Source organism: Larus michahellis, chromosome 9 (genome assembly GCF_964199755.1).
Source record: "Larus michahellis chromosome 9, bLarMic1.1, whole genome shotgun sequence".
Classification (NCBI taxonomy): Eukaryota; Metazoa; Chordata; class Aves; order Charadriiformes; family Laridae; genus Larus; species Larus michahellis.
Window position 1 is genome coordinate 125217 of NC_133904.1, and position 20663 is coordinate 145879.

General features: G+C 44.3%; 2 protein-coding genes and 1 long non-coding RNA gene across 8 annotated transcripts in view; 1 reads left to right on the forward strand and 2 right to left on the reverse strand.

Moving 5' to 3' along the window:
* The first annotated feature begins 158 nt into the window (after positions 1-158).
* Positions 159-13828, forward strand: TUBGCP4 (tubulin gamma complex component 4). Its single transcript, XM_074600059.1, has 18 exons — positions 159-413; positions 500-631; positions 1037-1159; positions 2325-2378; positions 2826-2882; positions 3460-3539; positions 4185-4386; positions 6083-6248; positions 6990-7114; positions 7798-7848; positions 8251-8356; positions 8695-8802; positions 9038-9176; positions 9642-9819; positions 10811-10945; positions 11986-12102; positions 12554-12693; positions 12989-13828. The coding sequence occupies exons 1-18, from the start codon at positions 336-338 to the stop codon at positions 12999-13001; spliced, it is 2004 nt and encodes a 667-aa protein (XP_074456160.1). The 5' UTR covers positions 159-335; the 3' UTR covers positions 13002-13828.
* Positions 2273-6170, reverse strand: LOC141748283 (uncharacterized). The gene is made up of 3 exons (XR_012588958.1): positions 6041-6170; positions 3971-4037; positions 2273-3187 (listed from the first exon to the last, which is right to left on the reverse strand). It is a non-coding gene; the product is annotated as an uncharacterized LOC141748283 (long non-coding RNA).
* A 1053-nt stretch (positions 13829-14881) lies between the features above and the next one.
* TP53BP1 (tumor protein p53 binding protein 1) overlaps positions 14882-20663 on the reverse strand; it is a 33981-nt gene continuing 28199 nt past the window's right edge. For all 6 annotated transcript variants that reach the window (XM_074600065.1, XM_074600061.1, XM_074600062.1 and 3 more), the window contains 8 exons: positions 20238-20659; positions 19914-20105; positions 19229-19432; positions 18374-18586; positions 17669-17763; positions 16870-17069; positions 15842-15987; positions 14882-15215 (listed from right to left, as the gene is read on the reverse strand). In XM_074600065.1, coding sequence (XP_074456166.1) covers positions 15028-15215; positions 15842-15987; positions 16870-17069; positions 17669-17763; positions 18374-18586; positions 19229-19432; positions 19914-20105; positions 20238-20659 — 1660 coding nt within the window. In that variant the 3' untranslated portion in view covers positions 14882-15027. The remainder of the gene's footprint in view (positions 15216-15841; positions 15988-16869; positions 17070-17668; positions 17764-18373; positions 18587-19228; positions 19433-19913; positions 20106-20237; positions 20660-20663) is intronic.

Here is a 20663-nt window from a genome sequence, read left to right on the forward strand (position 1 = left end):
CCGGTAAAGAATTCTGGTGAGGAACACCAAAACCAAAAATCAACCTAGAAAGCTGCCGATTTGCTGCTGCCCTGGAAGGGCCCTTCCGGGCCGGCACCTCCCATGGCAACCACCCGCGGTGCCCAACCCAACTCCCGCGGCCGGGGCGCCTCTCGCGAGGCGGAGGCGGAGGCGGAGGCGGGCCGGCCGGGTCCGCTCGGTCGGTTCCGCTACTCTCCGTGCCCGGTGAGGACCGCCCCCCGCTCACGGCACCACCGGCCCCGCCGCCGCCCGGGCCCGCCCTTCCCGGCGGCCTTCGCGCGCTCCCAGCAGCCCGCGCGGCGTCGCGCGGCAGGATGATCCACGAGCTGCTGCTGGCGCTGAGCGGGTACCCGGGAGCGGCCTTCACATGGAGCAAGCGCGGCGGCCTGCAGGTACGGACCGGACCGGACCGGCACGGCCCCCGGCCGGCCCCGCCCCGCCCCGGCCTCACCGCTCTTCCCTCCTCCCCCCTCCCCAGGTCTCTCAGGAGCTGCCGTTCCTGCACCCCAGCGAGACCAGCGTCCTGAACCGGCTCTGCCGCCTCGGCACCGACTACATCCGCTTCGCCGAGTTCGTGGAGCAGTACACGGGGCACGTGCAGCAGCAGCAGGTGGGGCCCCGCCGCCCCCGCGCGTGTAAAACCTCGCTCCCGGGAAGCGCCCCGTAGCGACCGCGGTCGCCGCGGACCGGCCGGGGCCTGCGAGCTGTGCGGGCCGCTCGCCCCGCGCTGCGGGCGGCGTCCTGCTGGGTGACGAGCCGTGCGTGAGCGCAAAGCGGCGCTGAAGTCGGCAGCGGTGCCCGGCACTTGCACATGCCTGCCCAAGAGCTAAATGTAACTCTGCTCCAGTAACTCTCCTTCTGGCAAACTCCTGTTTTTTTCTGGGCACTTTCTGGTGGGCCAGGGTGCATTTCCGCATGTTTGGACCACTGGCTGCTGGTGTAACACTGCACAGAAAGTCCGTTACTCTAGACCTGCGCTTAGGGAGCTGATGTAGATTTTATTGTTTGGTTTCAGGACCATCATCCATCTCAGCAAAACCAGAGTGGATTACATGGCATTTATTTGCGAGCCTTCTGCACGGGTCTTGATTCAGTGCTGCAGCCATATCGACAGGCACTACTTGACCTAGAACAAGAGGTAAAGGAGAGAGACTTTGGAACAAAGGGGTGTCCTGCTGCTGACAGGCTGTGGAAGGTTGTCATTTCTGCAATTAATAGGCTAAGTGGTAGTAGCTAAAGAGGAGGCATGGTATTTCCCTTTTCACATCAGGGTTGTTGTCCTGGGTTGAGCAATACAGGACTAACTTCTCTTCTAATGCTGGGGAGAACTCTACTTTTGGAAGACTGTAGTGTCTGAATTCGTGAAAATATTTACTTTGTAGCCAGGTAGGCTATGTCGGATTCAGCGTCTCAGTGTTTTTGAGCCTTGCCCGGTGCAGGGATGAGGAGGAGCGAGACCCGGGCATTTGACCCAGGCTGGCCAATGGGATTATTTCATACCATGAACATCGCCCTCAACAGAAATTAGAAAGTTTGCTGCATAGTTTCTCTCTCCCTTGATGGTGGTGATCCAGAGAACTCTTTGCCCCAGTGCTGGACCCCTGAGCCCTTCCCTTCCTCCCAAAGCCGCAGCACTTGCGGTGTCCCACGTTTGCTGTCACTGCTGGGAGTGCACGGCTTCCTGCTGATATAATTGGCTGAGTGTAATTCTTGTATATCTTATATTAGTATTGGGATTAGTATCAATGCTGGTTCTTTATTATTATTGTTAATTATTTAGTCTTATCCTATTAAATCTATTTATATTTCAACCCTCATGTTTCATTGTGTTCCCCAATACCCCTTTCCGGGTGGGGAGGGGTCATCGGGTGATAGAATGATTGTTTAAACAGCAACGAATTGTTATGGGTTTTCTCAAACCATAACAGATGTCTTCCAAATTATTCCTGTGAGGTGCCATTGTAAACGACTCTTCATTCTAATAAGTATTAAGTCCCCTCTACCTTTAATTCAGTAAGTGTCCCCTCTGCCTCGGAGTCCAGTGCTGTCTCAGACAATTGTCACTTCTGTTTTCAGTTGTGAAGGTTTTGATAAATCTCTGCTAGATTAGCAGCTGTCATACCTTGGGTACTGTCACCATCCAGGGGTTGTTATAGCCTAAAATGGGACACAGCCCCCCCCAATATGTGTGTGTGTGGGAAAAAGCTGTGGGAACTAAAGGTTTGGAATATAGAGTCAAACGTGCTTTTTTACTTATCCATATCTTATTTTAATTTTCATTAATTGGTTTGTTGCTCTTACAGTTTCTGGCTGACCCACATCTTTCTATCTCACATGTTAATTATTCCTTGGACCAGGTATGTCATATTAATAAACAGGTAGGGCTCTTTAGTTACTCTTATCGCTCCTTGAGTCTAATAAGAAAGTGTGTGGGATAAATAAGGGTTAGTCTGTCACGCCATGCCATTTCTTTTTAACACCTCTACATTTGTAGTCCCTTAATCACGCTCAGGGGATTGCTTGCACTTTGACACAAAGCTTAGGTTGTTCACCTTGACCCCCGCATATTCCTCGCTGCCTGTGTTCAGCCTGAACAGCAGCTGCAATATAACAACTTCATGCATCTTGGCCCAGCGGAGGGAGGATATTCTTCCTAGAGATTTGTAGGTCATGTTTCTAATTTGTGGGCAAAGCCAGATGATAGTTTCATTAAATTATCGTAGTCATCAGCTGTCCACACGTATTCAAGTGTAGTTTTTCTCTCTCCCTTGCATAGCAACCACATTCAATGTTTTGTTCTGCAGTTTCAGTTACTCTTCCCCTCTGTGATGGTCATGGTGGAACAGATCAAGACTCAGAAGGTACAGTAAAATTGTATCTAGTTTCTCTTAACAAGTTTCCTCTTTAGGTGATAAAGTTCTTTCTGCCCCCATCCCGGACCTTTAATACTAGGAAAGAATGTGGTTTCAGTAATGGGTGCCCTTTTCCTAGTACTACTGTAAGTATTGAATAACTATTTTGCAAATCCATTTACACTGGATTTGACTTTTTCATTATCAGTGTGATCTTTGATGACTTGCATTTTATAATCACAATACATTTCATAGTACGAGATGCTGCTGGTTGGAGTTTCTTCGTCTCTGAGTCTGTCTTCTCCCACCATCACCTGAAAAAAAAAAAAAGGCAGAAGCTAATGTTTCAGAATTCAGAGGTGCTTACTTCTCATTAAGGGAAATTTTGGAGAGAAGCTTGGGTGTAGTCACACGTACAAGGTCTCTTTCTTCACTACATGGAGTACATTACATCTTTCTTTCTGTAAGACTTGTGCAGCTCGTTAAGGTATTTTCTTGTTAGCCGAAAGTGTAATGTTTAAGTGTCTGAAAAGTTCAGTACAGATCCCAATAACGGACCTAGTCTAACTGTGTTTTCTTTCTGCAGATTCATGGATGTCAGATATTGGAGACAGTCCACAAACATAGCTGTGGGGGGCTGCCTCCTGTTCGCAGTGCTCTTGAAAAGTATGTAGATAGAGTAAAGCTATTATTTCATTCTCCTGTAGTAGCTGGAGTTAGTGTCAAAGCGTTTATCTTAGTTGCGTGAACAGTACATGCAAAACAGGCTTGCGTGATGGAAAAGCAGGAGTAGCATGCAAGGAAAACTACCACAGTCCCCATTATTTATCTAAAGTAGGCTTATGGCAGGACTTAAGGCTGAGGAAAGTTCAGACCCTACATTTTTTCCTTCTTTCGAGGTCTACGTGAACTGTTTTGCGTATGATAGACCTGTTACTGTTTTTTGATCCTTCAAAAGGATAAATGTGACTGAGTGAGAGTTGCTAGGTTTGTACATCCTTAGGGAGAAAGTCAGACCACTTAAAAGATAAATTGTGTTCATGCTGATATGGTAATTGAGTAGAAACAGCAGGACTGGGAAGCCACTGCAAACTTACTTATACTTCTGTATACTAGCAGATCTCTTCGTTTTGTTTTGCAAGTGGTCGGTCCATCCACCTTTCTCTGTTTAAAAAAAAAAATAAATTCCACATTAGCTGTTTAGCACTTGCCATATTGCCTGGCTTACTAACTGGACTTTCCAGAATGATGTACAATGAGGTTTTGATTACTGCGTGCGAAGGCCTCACTGTCTGTTTCTCTTCACCTCAGGATTCTGGCAGTGTGTCATGGAGTCATGTATAAGCAGCTCTCTGCCTGGATGCTGCATGGATTGCTGCTAGACCAACACGAAGAGTTCTTTATCAAACAGGGCCCCTCTTCTGGAAACGTCCCTAGCCAACCTGAAGAAGATGACGATGACCTAGGAATTGGGGGGCTTACAGGAAAACAGCTACGAGAACTGCAGGACCTGGTAAGACTGCAAGTCACAGCTTGGCATCCTTCGGGAATCCTTAGGGAATGAAAGAAGAAATATATTGTCTTCCGCTTCAGTGCAAGCTATGCTAAAGCGGACACGGATTGAGACCAGGCAGGATGGCCTTTCCTTTCTTGCACAACTGTTTGTTGTGCAAATGTTAACTATCAGGGTAACACTACTGACATTACTGGGGAAAAATGTGCTATATCAGTCAAGAGGCTGCTAAGAACATGTCAAAGGCGCTAAGTTAAGCAAGGGAGCGACCTGCCACTATACTGGTGAAATGTGGTAACTCCTTGTGTAGACAGCACACCGTTGGAGTGCCCTCGTGCAAAGCAGCTTTCTCAATGGAGTAACCTGCGCTTTGTGCAGCTGATTAGTGCCTGCATCAGGGACCAGTGAGGAGCAACTGCCACTCTGTAAATTCACACTCCACTGTGAGAAAACATTTCGTGGACACCCATGGTGTTGGTGTGCTGCATGCAGCTTGGCTGTGAAGACACAGAAGATTCACCCACGAAACACCCTGCGTTTCTTACTAAGTGCCCTGTACAAACAGTCCCTGCTGAGGACAGGCTACACACAGGCAAAACCAAGGGAAAACTTTAAAAGGCAGTTAGTGAAAAAAATCTATTATTTCCCTATATTGGATATAGGAAGAATGTGAAAATTGGTGAGTTTGCTACATCCATGCTGGAAAATGTAGGCATTGAGAAAATAACACCGAGAACGGTGTTAACTCTTCTTCAGTATTGACTAACAGTGTTGGCAATTCATCAGTCAGAGAGTAAAATAAGAAATCCTGAGTTGATAGGACAGACTGATAAAATACTTGGGTATTTCCTCATGTAAAAGTGTCAGAAGAACCTTAAGAAAAGAATTGCCAACATCAATTCACGTCCGTATACAAACTCGTACTGAATTGTCCTATTAAAAGAAGAATTCTGTAGATGGCAAATCTTCTCAAAAATCTGTTAGCACAGTGTTTTTTGGATTATGGCCTAATGAACCTAATTCTCCAGTAACAAGAAAGCTGAATAAAATAACCAGTATTGCTTCCCTGAAGGAAAATCTTGCCTCTATACTTGGAGTTCTTTATTAATACACTCAGAAAAAAGTTAATAACTTACTGTATTGTTTTAAACACCTTTCACAGGAACTGAGAAAATTGCCTAATTCATGCTAGCAAGCCTTCAGATCTTTCACCTCTTGGGTTACTAGTGGAAGTGTTTATATTTTGCCCGTATCACAAGTGTTCTAGCAGCGTTAAAACATAGCAGTGGGTATAGGGGAGGATTATATTTGGTAATACTAATTAATATTGTTATGGCTGCAAAAAAAAATAATGTAATGCAGTGGCAATAAAAATCCCTTTTGCTGATGTAACATTATCTTTTGGAGAACCAATTTGCCGCTATTCCACAAAGATTTAACTTCTCCTCTTCCCACTTCTGCTCCCCTCTCTGATGAAAGCAACATCTTCTCTCGGGAGCTCTGCTTGTGTCCCGGAAGTATAAAGGAGTTTGTAGGCTTACTTAAACGATGCAAATCGCGTTTGCTACCTTTCTGCTTACTTCCAATGTACTTGGATTCCCCCTCCCACACGTCCCTTCCCCCTTTATACGCCTTTTCTATCTGGCTTACTCACACTTTTTTTTGCTTGATTTCTTTTCCCTGTGGTCTGTGGCAGCGTTTGATTGAGGAGGAGAACATGTTAGCTCCATCTCTAAAACAGTTTTCTCTGCGAGTAGAAATGCTGCCTTCGTACATTCCTGTGCGGGTTGCTGAGAAAATCCTCTTTGTGGGAGAATCTGTACAGATGTTTGAGAATCAAAACGTTAACCTGACCAGAAAAGGTAAGGAACATCTTTCTTGCAGCCTTTGCTCAGTTACGAGTCACTGACAAGTATCTTCCAAAATGCTGTATTAACGAGTTCCTCAACAGTCGCTGACTATTGGCTGATATTCTTCAGAACATAGGGATGGTTGTCTCTGGACAGAGCAGCGGTCCCAGTGTTCTTATCTTGAGCTTGTCTATGCAAAAGTACTCAAATGACTTGAGCGACATTGCAGAGAACAAAGGACCAATTCAGCTGGAGTGTTTTTTTGCCTTAGGAGAAGTGAAAAGAAAGGAGGTGAAAAGAAATTGGTCTTCTAGCTTAGTTGGTAAAAAAACAAACAAATAAGTAAATAAATCCCCAAGTTCAAGCAGTAGGATAGATTTGAAAGGGGTGGGGGTAGATGGAGAGCCAAACCAACCAATTAATGTGGTAGAAAAGTTGTGGGTACGAAGATCTAGCTCAGTCCTGGGAAAAGGGCCGTTGGTGGCAGTCATTTATGTAGAAGATATTTTGTGTTTTACTGATACTACAGCACTGCCATGTCACGCGTCTGTACTGTAACTGTACTTGCAACAGTAATCTGGTACCTTCGTACTTGTACTTTGAGGCCTCCTCAACTTCACGTTTCTCGCCAGACGTGAGACGGTGCTGCCTGGACAGCCGTGCCGTTCTGCCCTGCTATGCTGGAAGGGGTCTGCGCTTCTCCAAATGGCATTCCTTTTTATCGTCCAAAACGCTTTTCTCATTGCTTCACAGGCTCCATCCTAAAAAACCAGGAGGACACTTTTGCAGCAGAGCTACATCGACTCAAACAGCAACCGCTCTTTAGTTTGGTGGACTTTGAATCAGTGGTTGACTGGATACGGAGCACTGTTGCCGAGGTCAGGATCCTGGGCAGGATGACTACTATACGGGCTGAGGGGCTCCTCACTTCAGTGAATGACTGGGAGAAGAAGTGTGATCTTTAGAATCGGTGATTGAACAAGCATGTGAACACTGCAGGTGGCTTTCATGTTCTTACAGGGCTTAGAGCTTCATGTTACCCCAACTTCTGGTGACAAAAGGACATTAACAAATACTATTCACTTTCATGGGGGGAAGAAGGGAATTCTTTTAATTATTTTTTTTACTTCACTTCAACAACTTCAGAACTTTTCATCACACTTTCAGCATACTGGATGGTGTCTCACTGGACAAATTCTTTGCTCTGGCAGTTTTTAATCTTTTTTTAATTTGGGGCGGGGGAGAAACCTGAGAAGATGGGGAGGTTAGAGAAGTGAGATAAAAGCTTCAGTGGAACTGATTTCCTGAGAGTTTGTTTAATCTTTGTCATGGGTCTTCACGTTTCTTGGGCAGTTTTTTGCTGGTGTACATCAAGAATGTTGTAACTAGGAGCGTGGGCTGCCTAAATGCAGGAATCTTGGTGTGTTCTCTTGTGCTTTATATAGCATTTTATATAGGTGCTTTTTTTGCATACATAACAAGTATTTTAAAACAGCTGCTGTTCTCACTGAATGGGTTTAGATAAATCTGAGAGAAGGTTTCTTTTTTGTTTCCTCACTAGCATCTTTGGAAACTCATGGTGGAGGAATCAGATTTAATAGGACAACTGAAGGTAATGTAACTGATAACTCGTTTTTGCTAAGGCAGCTTAATTCAATTTCTTCCTTTCTTCGTGGCTGTTGCCCATTAAATGCTTCACTGTATCAGATTCCGCGCTTCCTTCTTTTAGGTAAAGCTGTTTTCATTTTCCAGGTCTCAAGAATGAGCACTGAGTGATAGAACTTGGTCAGAGACAGAGTTAGAGGGGTATGTGTATGTGGTTTTGTGGTTTGCATCTTGAAGCAAAGCCACCATAGACTTCTTGGGCACTGGATGAAATTCATAGCTCTCCAGCGGTGTTTTGAAATGGCAGAGGTTGTCCAAGCAATAATAAAAATGGATGCTACCAGCTAGGATGCTTGAAATTTCTGCTCAGTTTTTGATGTGCTTACATACAAAAAAATTATCTCCACAGATTATAAAAGACTTTTACCTTTTGGGAAGAGGTGAGCTGTTTCAGGCTTTCATTGACACTGCACAGCACATGTTAAAAACACCACCTACGGCTGTAACTGAACATGGTGAGTGTTACTCATTCACTTACCAAACTGCCCTCGCTGTGGTATAGCAGGAAAATGGTTAGCCACGTCCACATCCAGTACCGCAGGGCTCTGTCTTACCTTTTAGATGTTGTCATTAGTTTTGAAAGATCAGCACTTGTCAGTTAGAACGACTCACAGAGTGGGTAAAAATAACATCGCAGAAACTTTCAGGTGGCAGGTCTCTTTCCATATTTGAAACTGGAATTAAATGAAAATAACATGTCAGTGTTGTCTTTTATGGCCAAACGTAAGTAATTAATGGGTGCAGTTTGCACTAGATGCATCATCTTGTGCTGCTCTCTGTGCTCTCTCGTCAGATGTCAACGTTGCATTTCAGCAGTCTGCTCATAAGGTACTGTTAGATGATGACAACCTTCTTCCTCTGCTTCACTTAACCATTGAGTATCATGGAAAGGAACATAAAGGTATCTACTTGCATTTTTAGTAGTGAGTTAAGAGGGGAGATGCTGACCTTGTGTTCGAGTCTTATTCCATACCCTTTTCTGAAGTTAAAGAAATATTAACTTTGTTCCCTTTGCAGCCCTATGTGATGGCCTAGCCTGTTTTGGCTCTTCTTATCCTGTTCTTTCCCCTTTTCTTCCTTGCCATGCTCGTCTTGACTGAGAAGACACCTTAATTCAGCACCTCATTTGGTTTCAGATATTTCTCAGACTCGTGAAGGGCCTTCCCGGGAGTTATCTCCACGTGAAGCCCCCGCATCTGGATGGGCAGCGCTGGGCCTTTCTTACAAAGTTCAATGGCCACTGCACATTCTCTTTACTCCCGCTGTTCTGGAGAAGTAAGTATGGTCTCTGTATATTCACCTGTAGGTTCCCTGATCTCAGGCACTCACTAATGGGTTTTTTTCCTCTCAGTGGAGAGAAAGGTAGAGCTATAGTACTTTAGTGTGCTCCTTGAACCTTGAAATTACTCTTTCCACTTACTCTTATGGAGGGTACTTGTTGGTACTTGCTGTAAGGACAGTAAGACCTGCCAGATGATGACAGATCTGCACTACTTTATGAGCAGTGCTACTTCGACAAAACATTGTCAGCTCTTGCCTCTTATGGTGAAATTAACCTTGTATCGTAAGCAATACAGGCAGAAATCTGTTTCTCTGAGATGGGCCATCACCTGACCTACCCTGTCTGTTGGCAGGCAGCCACCTCCTGTTTCTTTTTCCAGTCTTGCATTGTTATGTTGTCCACTACCTGCACCCAAGGAAGATTTTAATCTTAAACAACTTTATATTTTTTGACTGTAGGTACAATGTTGTGTTCAAATACCTGCTGAGCGTGCGACGAGTCCAGGCTGAGCTACAGCACTGCTGGGCTCTCCAGATGCAGCGCAAACACCTGAAATCCAACAGAACTGATGCCATCAAGTGGCGCCTGAGGGATCACATGGCTTTCCTTGTGGACAATCTTCAGTATTATCTGCAGGTCAGGATTACAGAGAAAGGTAAACCATATCAGTTAAAGACGAACTGGCAGAAATTCATGGAGGGAGCACAGAAGTCCCATCTTTCAGGGTTCAGATTCTTTGTACTTTAAGGAAATCAGGATTTCCTTTGAAACAAGTCTGGAACTTTCTCCATGTTCCCAGACCTAGCACTACAATCATAAAGCTTCTGGACTTGTGAATCAGTGAGTGTTACTGGAAATACAGGAGTTTTGGCTCTCCAGTGCTACTAAGCGTTAGTGAAAAGCCACAGTTGCCTCTGAAGTAGCATCGTTAAGATACTATCCTGGCTGCTTCTCTTGCCTCTTTAAGTGACAAGTTGTTTTCAGAGTGTGGGGTTTGGTTGGGGTTTGTTTGGTTGTTTTTTTTGTTTTTTTTTTTGGGGGGCGGGGGGGGGTGTTTTGTTGTTTTTTTTGTTTTTCTTTTAAGAGTTGAGAGAAGCCATACCCTCACCATTTGAAGTAAAAAAGAGACTTCTCAAATGTAAACACGGGTTACTAGTAAAATGATATTGTGAGAATTACACATCATTTTGTTAATAGCCATAACAGCTGAATTGAGGGTCTGGCTTTCTGAATTCTCCAGAGTAATCTGGCTGAGCTTCTGCACTGCAGCCGCTGCCCTGAGACTCCAGATAGTATCTCCCAGTGTAAAATTCAGAGATGACCACAATCAAATACTTTTGTTTACATGCTAGCTATATACTTTTTCAATAGTTAATCTTAAAGAACGTGACCGTTTCCTTTTCTACTTAGATAATACTTAGGCATCAAAAATTGTTGTTCCTCCCCCCTCATTACGTACTACTGTTGTATGTAATTCCCCCTTGAGGAGGCAGAGAGAAGGCGATCATCAGCCTCTACGGTAAGAGTAGCAATAAGGAAATTAGGTTTCTTACACAAAACTTCTGTCTGGTCTGAAGTACTCCCATTCCTTAAGATACTAATTGAGATTTCTTTACACATCCATCAGGTGGATGTACTGGAATCTCAGTTCTCACAGCTTCTGCAGCAGATAAATGCCACACGAGATTTTGAGAGTATACGATTGGCTCATGATCATTTCTTGAGTAATCTGTTGGCTCAGTCTTTCATCCTCCTAAAACCTGTAAGTATGTCTTGTTTCCACCTTTTCCTACCAATTCTCCAACTACCCTAAGAAACACACCTTTTTGAACAGATAAGACAGACCATCTCTGCAGAGCAGACTACAATTCTAGGAATAAAGCAAGTATAAACTAGAACAGGTGATTGCATTAAGATCACTTACTTTACAGTTGGTGAGTGTGGATGCTGAATTCCAGGCACTTCTAAATCAAGATTATTCCAATGTTCAGTCAACCTGATTAACTTGAACTTCATTGCTATGTTAGGGAATTTTATTAAAGAATTACTAATTAGCATAGTGCTGGGAACTGTACTCCTGAGGGACTCATGCTGAAATGCATTAGATTAGGAAAAATTCCCTCTCATACACTTTAGAGGATAAAAATAGTTGAGGTGTTCCTGAGTGGACTTTAAGGGTGTTTTTAATTGTTGTTTTTGTACAAAAAACATGTTACGGTGTTGCTGGTATTTTTATTAAACACGTAGCCTCACAAGATTATTCCCACAGAAGGTTGGTATCAATGAAACACAGCCATACCGCAGATCTTGTCTGTTTCGCTCGGGCTATGCGGCTACAACATAAAGGTGGCAGAATACAAATTGTCCTGTCTGGAACTTTTAAGTGACCCAGTAGTTATGTCTGTGAGGCGTTTGGGCTTTCTTAACACTCTTGGACGTAAGTTACCTTGATCAGCTAATACAGAAGAAATTCCAAGTTTTATGAACAGTGAAACCAAGGCCTAGAACCACAGCTTTTGCTGTTCTTTATTCTTCCTTCTCAATCCTGAAACTGCAGTTTCCCCGATGATGTCTGCAAAAGATTGGGGTGAGTGGAAAGATAAAGCAAAACATTCAAGTCCTTTTTCCATAGAAAACTTACAAAAATGCTACAGGTGCTTTAACATCTTCCTTGCTGATTGAAAAATATGGTATCTGCAGCTTTCATATTCAAGATGTTGCAACTTTTCAGGTACTAGGAACAGCTTTCTCTCGGTTTGAGCTCTGTCTAAACTACTGTCTTGTACTTTTTATCCCATGCAGGTTTTCCACTGCTTAAATGAAATTCTGGATCTTTGTCATAGTTTTTGTTCTCTGGTCAGTCAGAATCTGGGTCCATTAGATGAACGGGGAGCTGCACAACTCAGCATTTTGGTGAAGGTGAATCTGTGTTTATATGGACCTATTCTCCCGTGCAAACATTTGCCCAAGCAGTCATCTTGGCTTTAACAGCTGTAGAACAGGAGTGAGTTTAAGCTGAGGCCTTCTATATGAGTGCTTGCAATGATCTTAATTTATCAACTGTTCCTGTGTCAAAAATTCTGTGTGCACAGAGAGGAGGAACGCGAGCAGATATTCAGGAATTACCCTATTGGAATGGAAAGCAGATAGCTCTCAGCCTGTACCTCTGCCCCTCCCTTTGGATACCTGACGCCTAATAATTCTTGTGGCTGACGGCTTACCTTATACTGGATCACAAGCATCACTTCTCTTGCGGTGATTCTTCTGTTCAGGCTGTTAAAGGATTGTTTAGGCAGGAACAGAGATGAAAGGCTTGCTTGCTTGCTTTCTCTCTTGAGAGTGCCCAGGACTGACTTCTTCTAATTTGTAGGGATTCAGTCGTCAGTCATCACTCCTCTTCAAGATTCTCTCAAGTGTTCGCAACCATCAGATAAACTCTGACTTAGCTCAACTGCTGCTACGCTTGGATTATAACAAATACTACACCCAGGCTGGAGGAACCTTGGGCAGGTAGGAATATCTTCAGGGTTGGCTGTAGCATTATCCCGGGTTACGTGAAGTATGAAGTGATCTAAATGATCATAAGTCATTTTTATTGATTGTGTAAGCCAAAATAATTAGAAGCAAACAGAAAAGTAACGAACCATGAATTAACTTTTGGTTTTCATATGCTTTGTCCCCTTCAAGTTTGTTTTGGTATGAAGTTGAACTAGCTGCTGGCTCATGCTGCCTGAAAAATACTGATGGGGGTTAATAAAGGGAGTTCCTTTCAACACATAGTTAATATTGTACCCTTCTCTTGCAGTTTTGGGGTTTAAGCACCAAGACCTTTTCTTCAGGCTGCGACCAACAGCGCATCAAGCAGCGGAGACTGGTGCTCTTGGAGACTTTGCACTGAACTGAATCTTTCGTTGCAGCTGTCTCTTGCCTGGTGAACCACTGTTTCAGAAGGAATTGGCAAGAAGTGCCGCTTGTGTGAAGCTGCCCACTGATTGCAGAAAGCTACTCCATTTTTTATGAACTAGTAAACACATGCTTTCTGCAGCCCTGCATGTACTTACGAATCTTTCTAGGGAGGCAGTCTGTGCCTCTATGGAAAGTGAAAAAGCAACAAGAATTGTGATGTCTTGACTCTTCAGCTGGATTATAGTCCTTTGCAGGGTGGAGTACGAAGGAAGTGGTCTGTTGTTCTTGACTACGAATGAAGTGCTGGCTGTATTCTGAAGTTCCACTTGTGCAGTACACAATGTCTGCTAATCAAATACCTCTAGGTAAATGAAAGGACTGCACCAGCAGTTTGAAGTAAAGGGGGAGGGAAGAAGGACTATATTTTAAGAGTCTCTTCTCATGCAATGCACTGTTCTAGCATATCTGTACAGGTAACGGAGCCACTAGTGATGTCATGTGCTTTCTCTATAAAACTTAGATTTTGTGTGCTAAAATTATGCACATGAAGACAGAAGCAGGAGCTTTGCCAGCAGGAGGAGATGTGTACTTTGACTAGGGCAGAAAAGTGGGCTAGAACTAAAACTAAGGAGAAACTTAACTAGGAGGCCAGCTCCAAATGTAGTCTTCATTCAAGAGTATTTAGAATGCTACTAGTGACTATTCTTCTGAACCAAAATAAAACCATCTTGTCATGCAATTATGTGGAATATCGTCAATGTCTGCGCAAGCACAACGGGACTGGAGTGGCACAGCATTCTATTTCAGTGCAAAGCAGTATCTGGCAGGAACTTGCACGTTACTCAGATTTCCTAGCCTTGTGGTAACAGACTGTCTTGCTGTAAGTCCATTTGGATGACCAGCAGAAGAGAGCCCTCCAGTCTGTCACCGGGGTGTCGATCAGGTTCCCCAGTTTGAACATAAAGGCTGCCAGGAAGCCAGCCTTCCCCTCGAGGGGCTGGTATTCTCACAGTAGCCGAAGCTCCCAAGAAAGTTAGGTGTCATTGGAGGAAGAAGTCCTCTCTGCTCACTCAGAAAGAGGCATTAACAGACAGCATGGGTAAGGCCTGGCATCTCCAGTGCACTACAACCACATGTGCCCGATGCAAAGTTAAAAAACCTGTGACCATGAAAAAAGCTAAAAAGCTGGAGAAAGGCTGTTGGAAGTTTGGATATGGTATTTACAGACTAACACAGTCAGAAGGTGACTGAGCTAGGAAATGATCGGGGAAAAGACACGCATCAAGAAAAACTTACTTTGGAAGCAGGGGACTAAATACTGCAATACGAGGCTGGAGGGAGGCCTGGGTACACTATACCTGGGGCCTATAGCAGTGTTAGAGTGAAGAGCTGTCAAACTCAGCTTTTGCCTTTATGCCAGCTGACAGCTAAGATAAAGTCCCCAGCTGTGAATGCAGCAGCTCAAAAGCAGGTATTTACCCCATTGCCATTTAAACAAAGATACACAGCACTTACATACTTCGCCTCTCAGTCTCCCAGCAGTTTAGTTGTCCTAGGTCCCTCTGTCTCTCTCTCTACTTAGGTAGCGCCAGTCTGCACTAAGGAAGGTTAATACCTATATAGTCACAACAGGAAAAAAACAGAGGTAGCCAAAACAAAATGACATTTCCATCCTATAAATTCTTAACAGAATGTCAGAAACATAAGCATTTCTTTTCTCTCTGCCCTCTTTCTCTGTAGGCGTGGCCCTGGAATAAGTTTAGATAAAGGAGGAGTCCCAGTAGCTACCACAAGAGATTGAACATTTATTTCATCATAAAAGTCCAGCAGATAAAACTATATACAGTAATCCATGCACACTGTCCAATTACACAAACATTTAAAACCTGATTAAAACACAGTCTGCACAACAGCGGGACAGCAAGGCAAAGTTTTAGATTAGTGGGGGACATAATCATGTTTATAGTGTGGATGCTTCTTGTAGCCTACTCTCTCCCCAGCAATAAGGCTCTGGATCACCCACTCCTGCGAGACAACGGGCAGCCGTAAAGCTTCTGCACACTTCAAGACACCAGCTGGGCAGGAAAAATCAGTCACCACCACGTCATAAACGCCCAAAGCAACATCTGTACAGGAGGAAAGACAGGCATCTGTCAGTAGAGAAAAAGGATCTTCTCTGCAGCAGAAGACCAGTGTGTTTCACCACTATGCATCTCTTCTATGTTCTCTCATTCCTAGCCAGTGAATTCTCTTTGTAAAAGCCAAGTCATGCTCTAGAGCAACACTGCACCTTGCAAGTAAGAGATTCCCTCTACTCCAGATAGAAATTAGCAGAAAACCAGTAGCCAACATTGCAGGCAGGACTAGATAACCGTGAGTCCTGACCTCATGCTGTGAGTATGAGGACCTACGTCCCATACAGAGATGGAGAGAGTCGAGTTCAGAAGGACAAGGAAACAAGATTTTAGTGGTCTATAGAAGGTCCAGGAGCAACTCTTGCCTATTTCCCCCTTTCAGCATAGGCTGGAAGCTGATGGCGTGTATCCTGAATTGCTGCAGCATCTCCTTCTCCAGAAGGCAGGTCTTGTAGATGTTTGAGATTATATTCAACCAGAGAGCTAGCGTCTGCACTTGGCCTCCTTTATGCTTGTAGACTACCTAGTAAACCATCCTAAATGGTTTTAAACCATGCTAGAGGCCGCACTGGCATGGGATTCTCACTACTAAGCCTGAGAAAGTGGCCAGTGAGTACCTTTGTTGTGAGCATTTGAATAATGCTGTTTAACAGATGCTGCTCCCCCCGTCATGAGGATTTCAGACCACAGATCCAGGAAGTTCTGCTGCTGGTCTGACACCAGGAGAACCTTCAGGTTATGGAATGGGTTTTCTCGTGGGTGCCTGCAGAAGAAAGAAGCGAGAAATGCAGACTGCTAAGAATATCTAGTAGTCTGAGACTTCATTTGAGGACCATTATCTACTTGCAGTCACCAGGTTGGCTCCCATATTGTTTTTTTTAATATCATGCATACAATGACCTGCTCTCTTACCACACTCTCCTGAAATACTTGGAACAATTACCCTCTGTTTATAGATAGTACAACAGAGCTAGACAACATTGATATGGGGGGGGTGCAGCAGACTAAATCCAAAATCAGGCTGAACTCCTCCTTAATCCTGAACCACCTTTTCTGTGCATATCCCAAATGCCTCAGCTTTGTCAGGGCTAAGCAGGCAGGCACCAGTCTCCTGCCCAAAAGCCCAGAGATTTATCAACTGCTTTTGTCTGCCCCTCATCTTGCCTGAGGAGTCCAACCCGAAGACTGCTCTCTCAGAACAGACCTCCTGGATTAGATTCCATAGAAGATGCAGAAGCCGGCTTCAAAACATACCAAAGGAAACAGAAATTGCAGTAGTATCACCCTCCTTTATCTATTTCTGAGCAATTAGAGAAGTCAGCCAAGCGTGTGGGAAGCCTTGCATGAATTCAGTCTGCCTCATGAGAATGACATCCTTCTTGCTTACCACGAGACTGTCTTTTTTTGTGTATATGGCACCCTGTACATGTGTATATTTTTATGTATATAGTACCTTGGCATTAGAGGTCACTGTAAATCCAAGGAAAGAAATGGGAGGGCTGTTCCTGTATGGAAGGGAAAGCATGGGGAGCAGTACTAGGGACACCTTCAGTACTTGTAGTATTCAAGAGCCTCCCAAGCGTAACAGTTCTCTCTGATTAAATCCTCAGTTTGTGGACTCAGATCATGGTTATCTGGCACTTACCACTCTAGCAACTTTTGCTCCTGGAGGCTATAACCAGCTGGCAAAAGGTAATTCCGATAATTTTGAAGCTGGTTAGCGTGACAGCTATCATGGACCCAGATATGAGACACACAAGGGATCCCTCTGGCAAGGCACAGCAAGTATTTCCGAGTTCGACAATGCTGGTCCGCAATTAAAAGACACTGATATGCTGCATTACACTTCAGGGGAGACAAAGAGGCATGTAAACAGGAGACAATGCTTGCAAAAGAACCCAGAAGTTATCCTGCTGCTAAACACTTTAAAGAAAACAACTGCAACCCTGATTTTCACAGCCATATTATGTTAAAGGTGAATTACATAAACAGATTCTGAAATCAGGAGTACCTATAATAGTCACCTATTCCAAGCTATGGAGTTCACAGGCAAAATATCTAATTTTTTTTTTGTATCATAACTGTCTCTTACAGTTCAGCCAAAGAAGATTCATCTTACAGTCCAGATTATTCTCAGTGCTATCCACTTAAAAGGACAAGAAGCAACAGCTACAAATTGAAATACAGGAAGTTACATTGAATTTTTGGTTTGGTTTTGCTTTTTTATTAAATAGGCGTGGTCAAACACAGGATCGAGTTGCCCAGAGAAGTTGTAGAGTTTCCATCCTTGAGGATACTCAAAACTCAACTGGACAAGGACCTAAGCAATCTGCTCCATTTGATCCTGATTCCAGCAGGGGGAGTGGACAAGATGAGCTATAGAATTTCCTTCCAATCTCCACTATTTTGTGACTATCGTTCTAGATTAGTAAGCAAGCCCTTACCTGGGTTTCATTGAAGTCTTCCATGATATAGCCAGCTCCTGCTCGCAGCTGCTGTGCTAAGTAATGTTTGTCATATGGAGTCACCTCTAAAAATTCTACAGCAGAAACAGAAAGTTCAATTTTTGGCTATAATTTATCTACTTATGTCCATACACTCCTCAGTCTAGAAAGCCCTCATACATACCAGTAAGCCCTTCTCCCAGGATTATCTACAGAAAACCTCTGGAAGACTCAAAAAAAAAAAGAGGCAGCGTGAAGGAAGTGCAGCACTGTCCAAACTAGCCAAGTGAGCACCTTGTCACTTTTTTCATGCTGCAGTTCCATTGCCTGAAACGTGACCCTAGCAAAGGCAAACTGGAGCAATGCATTCATGCTTTCAAGTCCTGTTTCCCAGCATTATCCCTTATCTCTGAAAACCTTTATTCTCATATTATGCTATTCTGAGACAGCCGATCTCACTAATTTTCACACCTTCCTTAACTTGCTCAGCAGCCCTATGATCGTCATTGCGGTTTGCTACATTTCAGGCTGCAGCTCCTCTAAAACAAAGACTGAGTCTTGGTCAGTCTGGTTCTTTCTGCAAAGGATTAAAGAGCAAGAGGGAAAAACAAGCACTCACACAAATGCCCGATCAGAGAGCATCTAGTGTTTTTCCTAAAGCCACATCATTCCAGTTGGAAATGCAATAGGTAAGATTTGCCTCACCTTCTTCCTCCTCGCTACTCCCTGCAGGACCATCTGATGGCTTCTGGTGATTGACCAATTTGTCACTGGATGTTGCCATGGTGAGGAGAAAGGCATAGCCCAAAAAGAGGGTCTTATTGTGGGGCAAGGGTCCATGGTGGTCCTCTAGTACTGGGGGATCTACAGCATCCACGTCCTCACAGGTGCTTACAAACTCTCCGGCTCTTACAGCTCCTGCAGAGAGACAGAAGCACCGTAAGTCTCAAAAGTCAGGTTCAGCACAAAGACCCAGGGTAAGATCCAGGATGTGTTCAAATTCAGTTATTTTACCGGAGGAGAGAGGGAGGCAGGATTGGGTTAGGATTACGTTAGGATAGGTAGGGATCTTTTACCCTTCTGGATGCAACAAATCTTCAAATCAAAACGTGAATGACTAATGAGACAATGTTTGCCAGTCTATCAACATCCTGAAACAACACTTAATTGGTGCAAAGGGTCCTTTTAACAGCTAGGCATTTCAGGACTGAGTAAAAAGATAAGAAAGAGAGACAAGAGAGAGGCAAATCACAACATTAAGGTCAAAACATTTCTAAAAGACAGAACTGAAAAGATGGCAGGTAAGTACTCAGACTATGCTAAAAATATCTCTGGCTGCTGAATCATAGAACCATAGGGTTGGAAGGGACCTCTGTAGATCATCTAGTCCAACCCCCAATGCACCCAGGGAGAATCAGCCTCAAATCCTGTGGGGCAGGGCAAACAAGCAATTTAATCTACTTTTTCCTTACGGGAAATGGAAGGATCAATTACAGAAATACCAGGGAGGAAAAAAAAACAGCTGAATGCAAGCTTAAGAGCAGAAAATAAGGTTCTCACCAGGCTTTATCATTGCTGATTTGCGGCCACGTTTAGCTGGGGATCTCTCATCTTCAGAAGCAACGAGCTTCCTTTTCCCAGATAGCGCGCCTGCTGGGGTGCGTGGACTCTCCTGCCCTTTACGAGTGGGAGTTGTGCTGCTGCTGGAAGTGCTGGGAGAACCAAGGTTACTACGTCGCTTCCGCTTCCCCTCCACAAGATTATCTGTAATATAGCACGCAGAGATTAATCACTGGCTGTCGCCTAACTTCAAGAGCTTTCACCCTACCTATATGTGCAGAGGTGGCTAAACTCAATAGTACCTAGAAGGTACACACTACCACCCTCGGACAGGGAAGAGCAAGAAAAAAAGATCTCTCGCTCGTGTATCTTTCTTCTCAAGCCACCTGTCTCTTTTCCTCTCAGTACTGCTGAAGGGTTTGTATCATAGCAGTGTAAATGAGCACAGCAAGCATCACTGTCCTAGAGGCAGGCCACTCTCCACAAACCAGTCCATACCACTAAGTCTCTGAGCAAGACACAAAACAAGAAAAGTATCTCAAAGATACCATTATAAAGTACCAAAAGCATTGCTGAATACCCAGAAACATTTAAACATGGGTAATTCAGACCAGGAACTAGACGTATCTCAAAGCCACAAGACACAGAACAGCACAGCCAGCAGGTCAACAGCACCTCCTCTTACCAAGACTGATGTCAGCTGCTTTGGTCAGGGGGGTGACAGGTTCATAAGGCCCTAGCCCAAACTGCTCCCGGAGCTTATTTCCTTGTTCCAGAGACAAGATAACCGCCATTCGTTTGTACCACTTCCTCTGGCCTTCCTTTTCAATGCAATAGTATAGCTCTCCAGATTCCTTCCGGTGTCCCTTCACCACACCTGACAAGACAGAAAATAGCACCCGTTAACCAACTATACCCAGGCATCATGGGTATCCTGGACCAGCACCCATCTCCCACTGCGTTCAGCACCTCAGAAAACCCCAGGACGGAGCTCAAGCGCTGCTCTTACCTGCACTAAAGTACTCATCCTCAGAGAGTGCGGTCACTTCAGTCTCCAGTGGAATAGGATCACAGAGTAAAATATCTTTTCCTAGCACATCACATTCATATCCATCATCAAAGAGCAGCTTATACTTTCCTGCACCAACATCTTGGGTAATCATCCCGGAATAGAAGTATCCATTTGAGGACCACTTCGCTACAACCCTGAGGCCCACAAAGCTGCTCCCAGAGGTTGAGTCTCCACAGTCCGAAGGACCGGTCACCACTTGTAATGGGATTTCTGGAGAGTCACTTCGACGTAAGGCACAGAAGCCAGAAGTGTCAGATTTCTCCCCTCCATCTGGCAGGCGAACTGGGCGAGTAGATGATTTCTCCTCAGGTGATGCTGTAGTTGAGAGATCCTCCACACCTGGCAGTCCAGCTGAATCTCTGT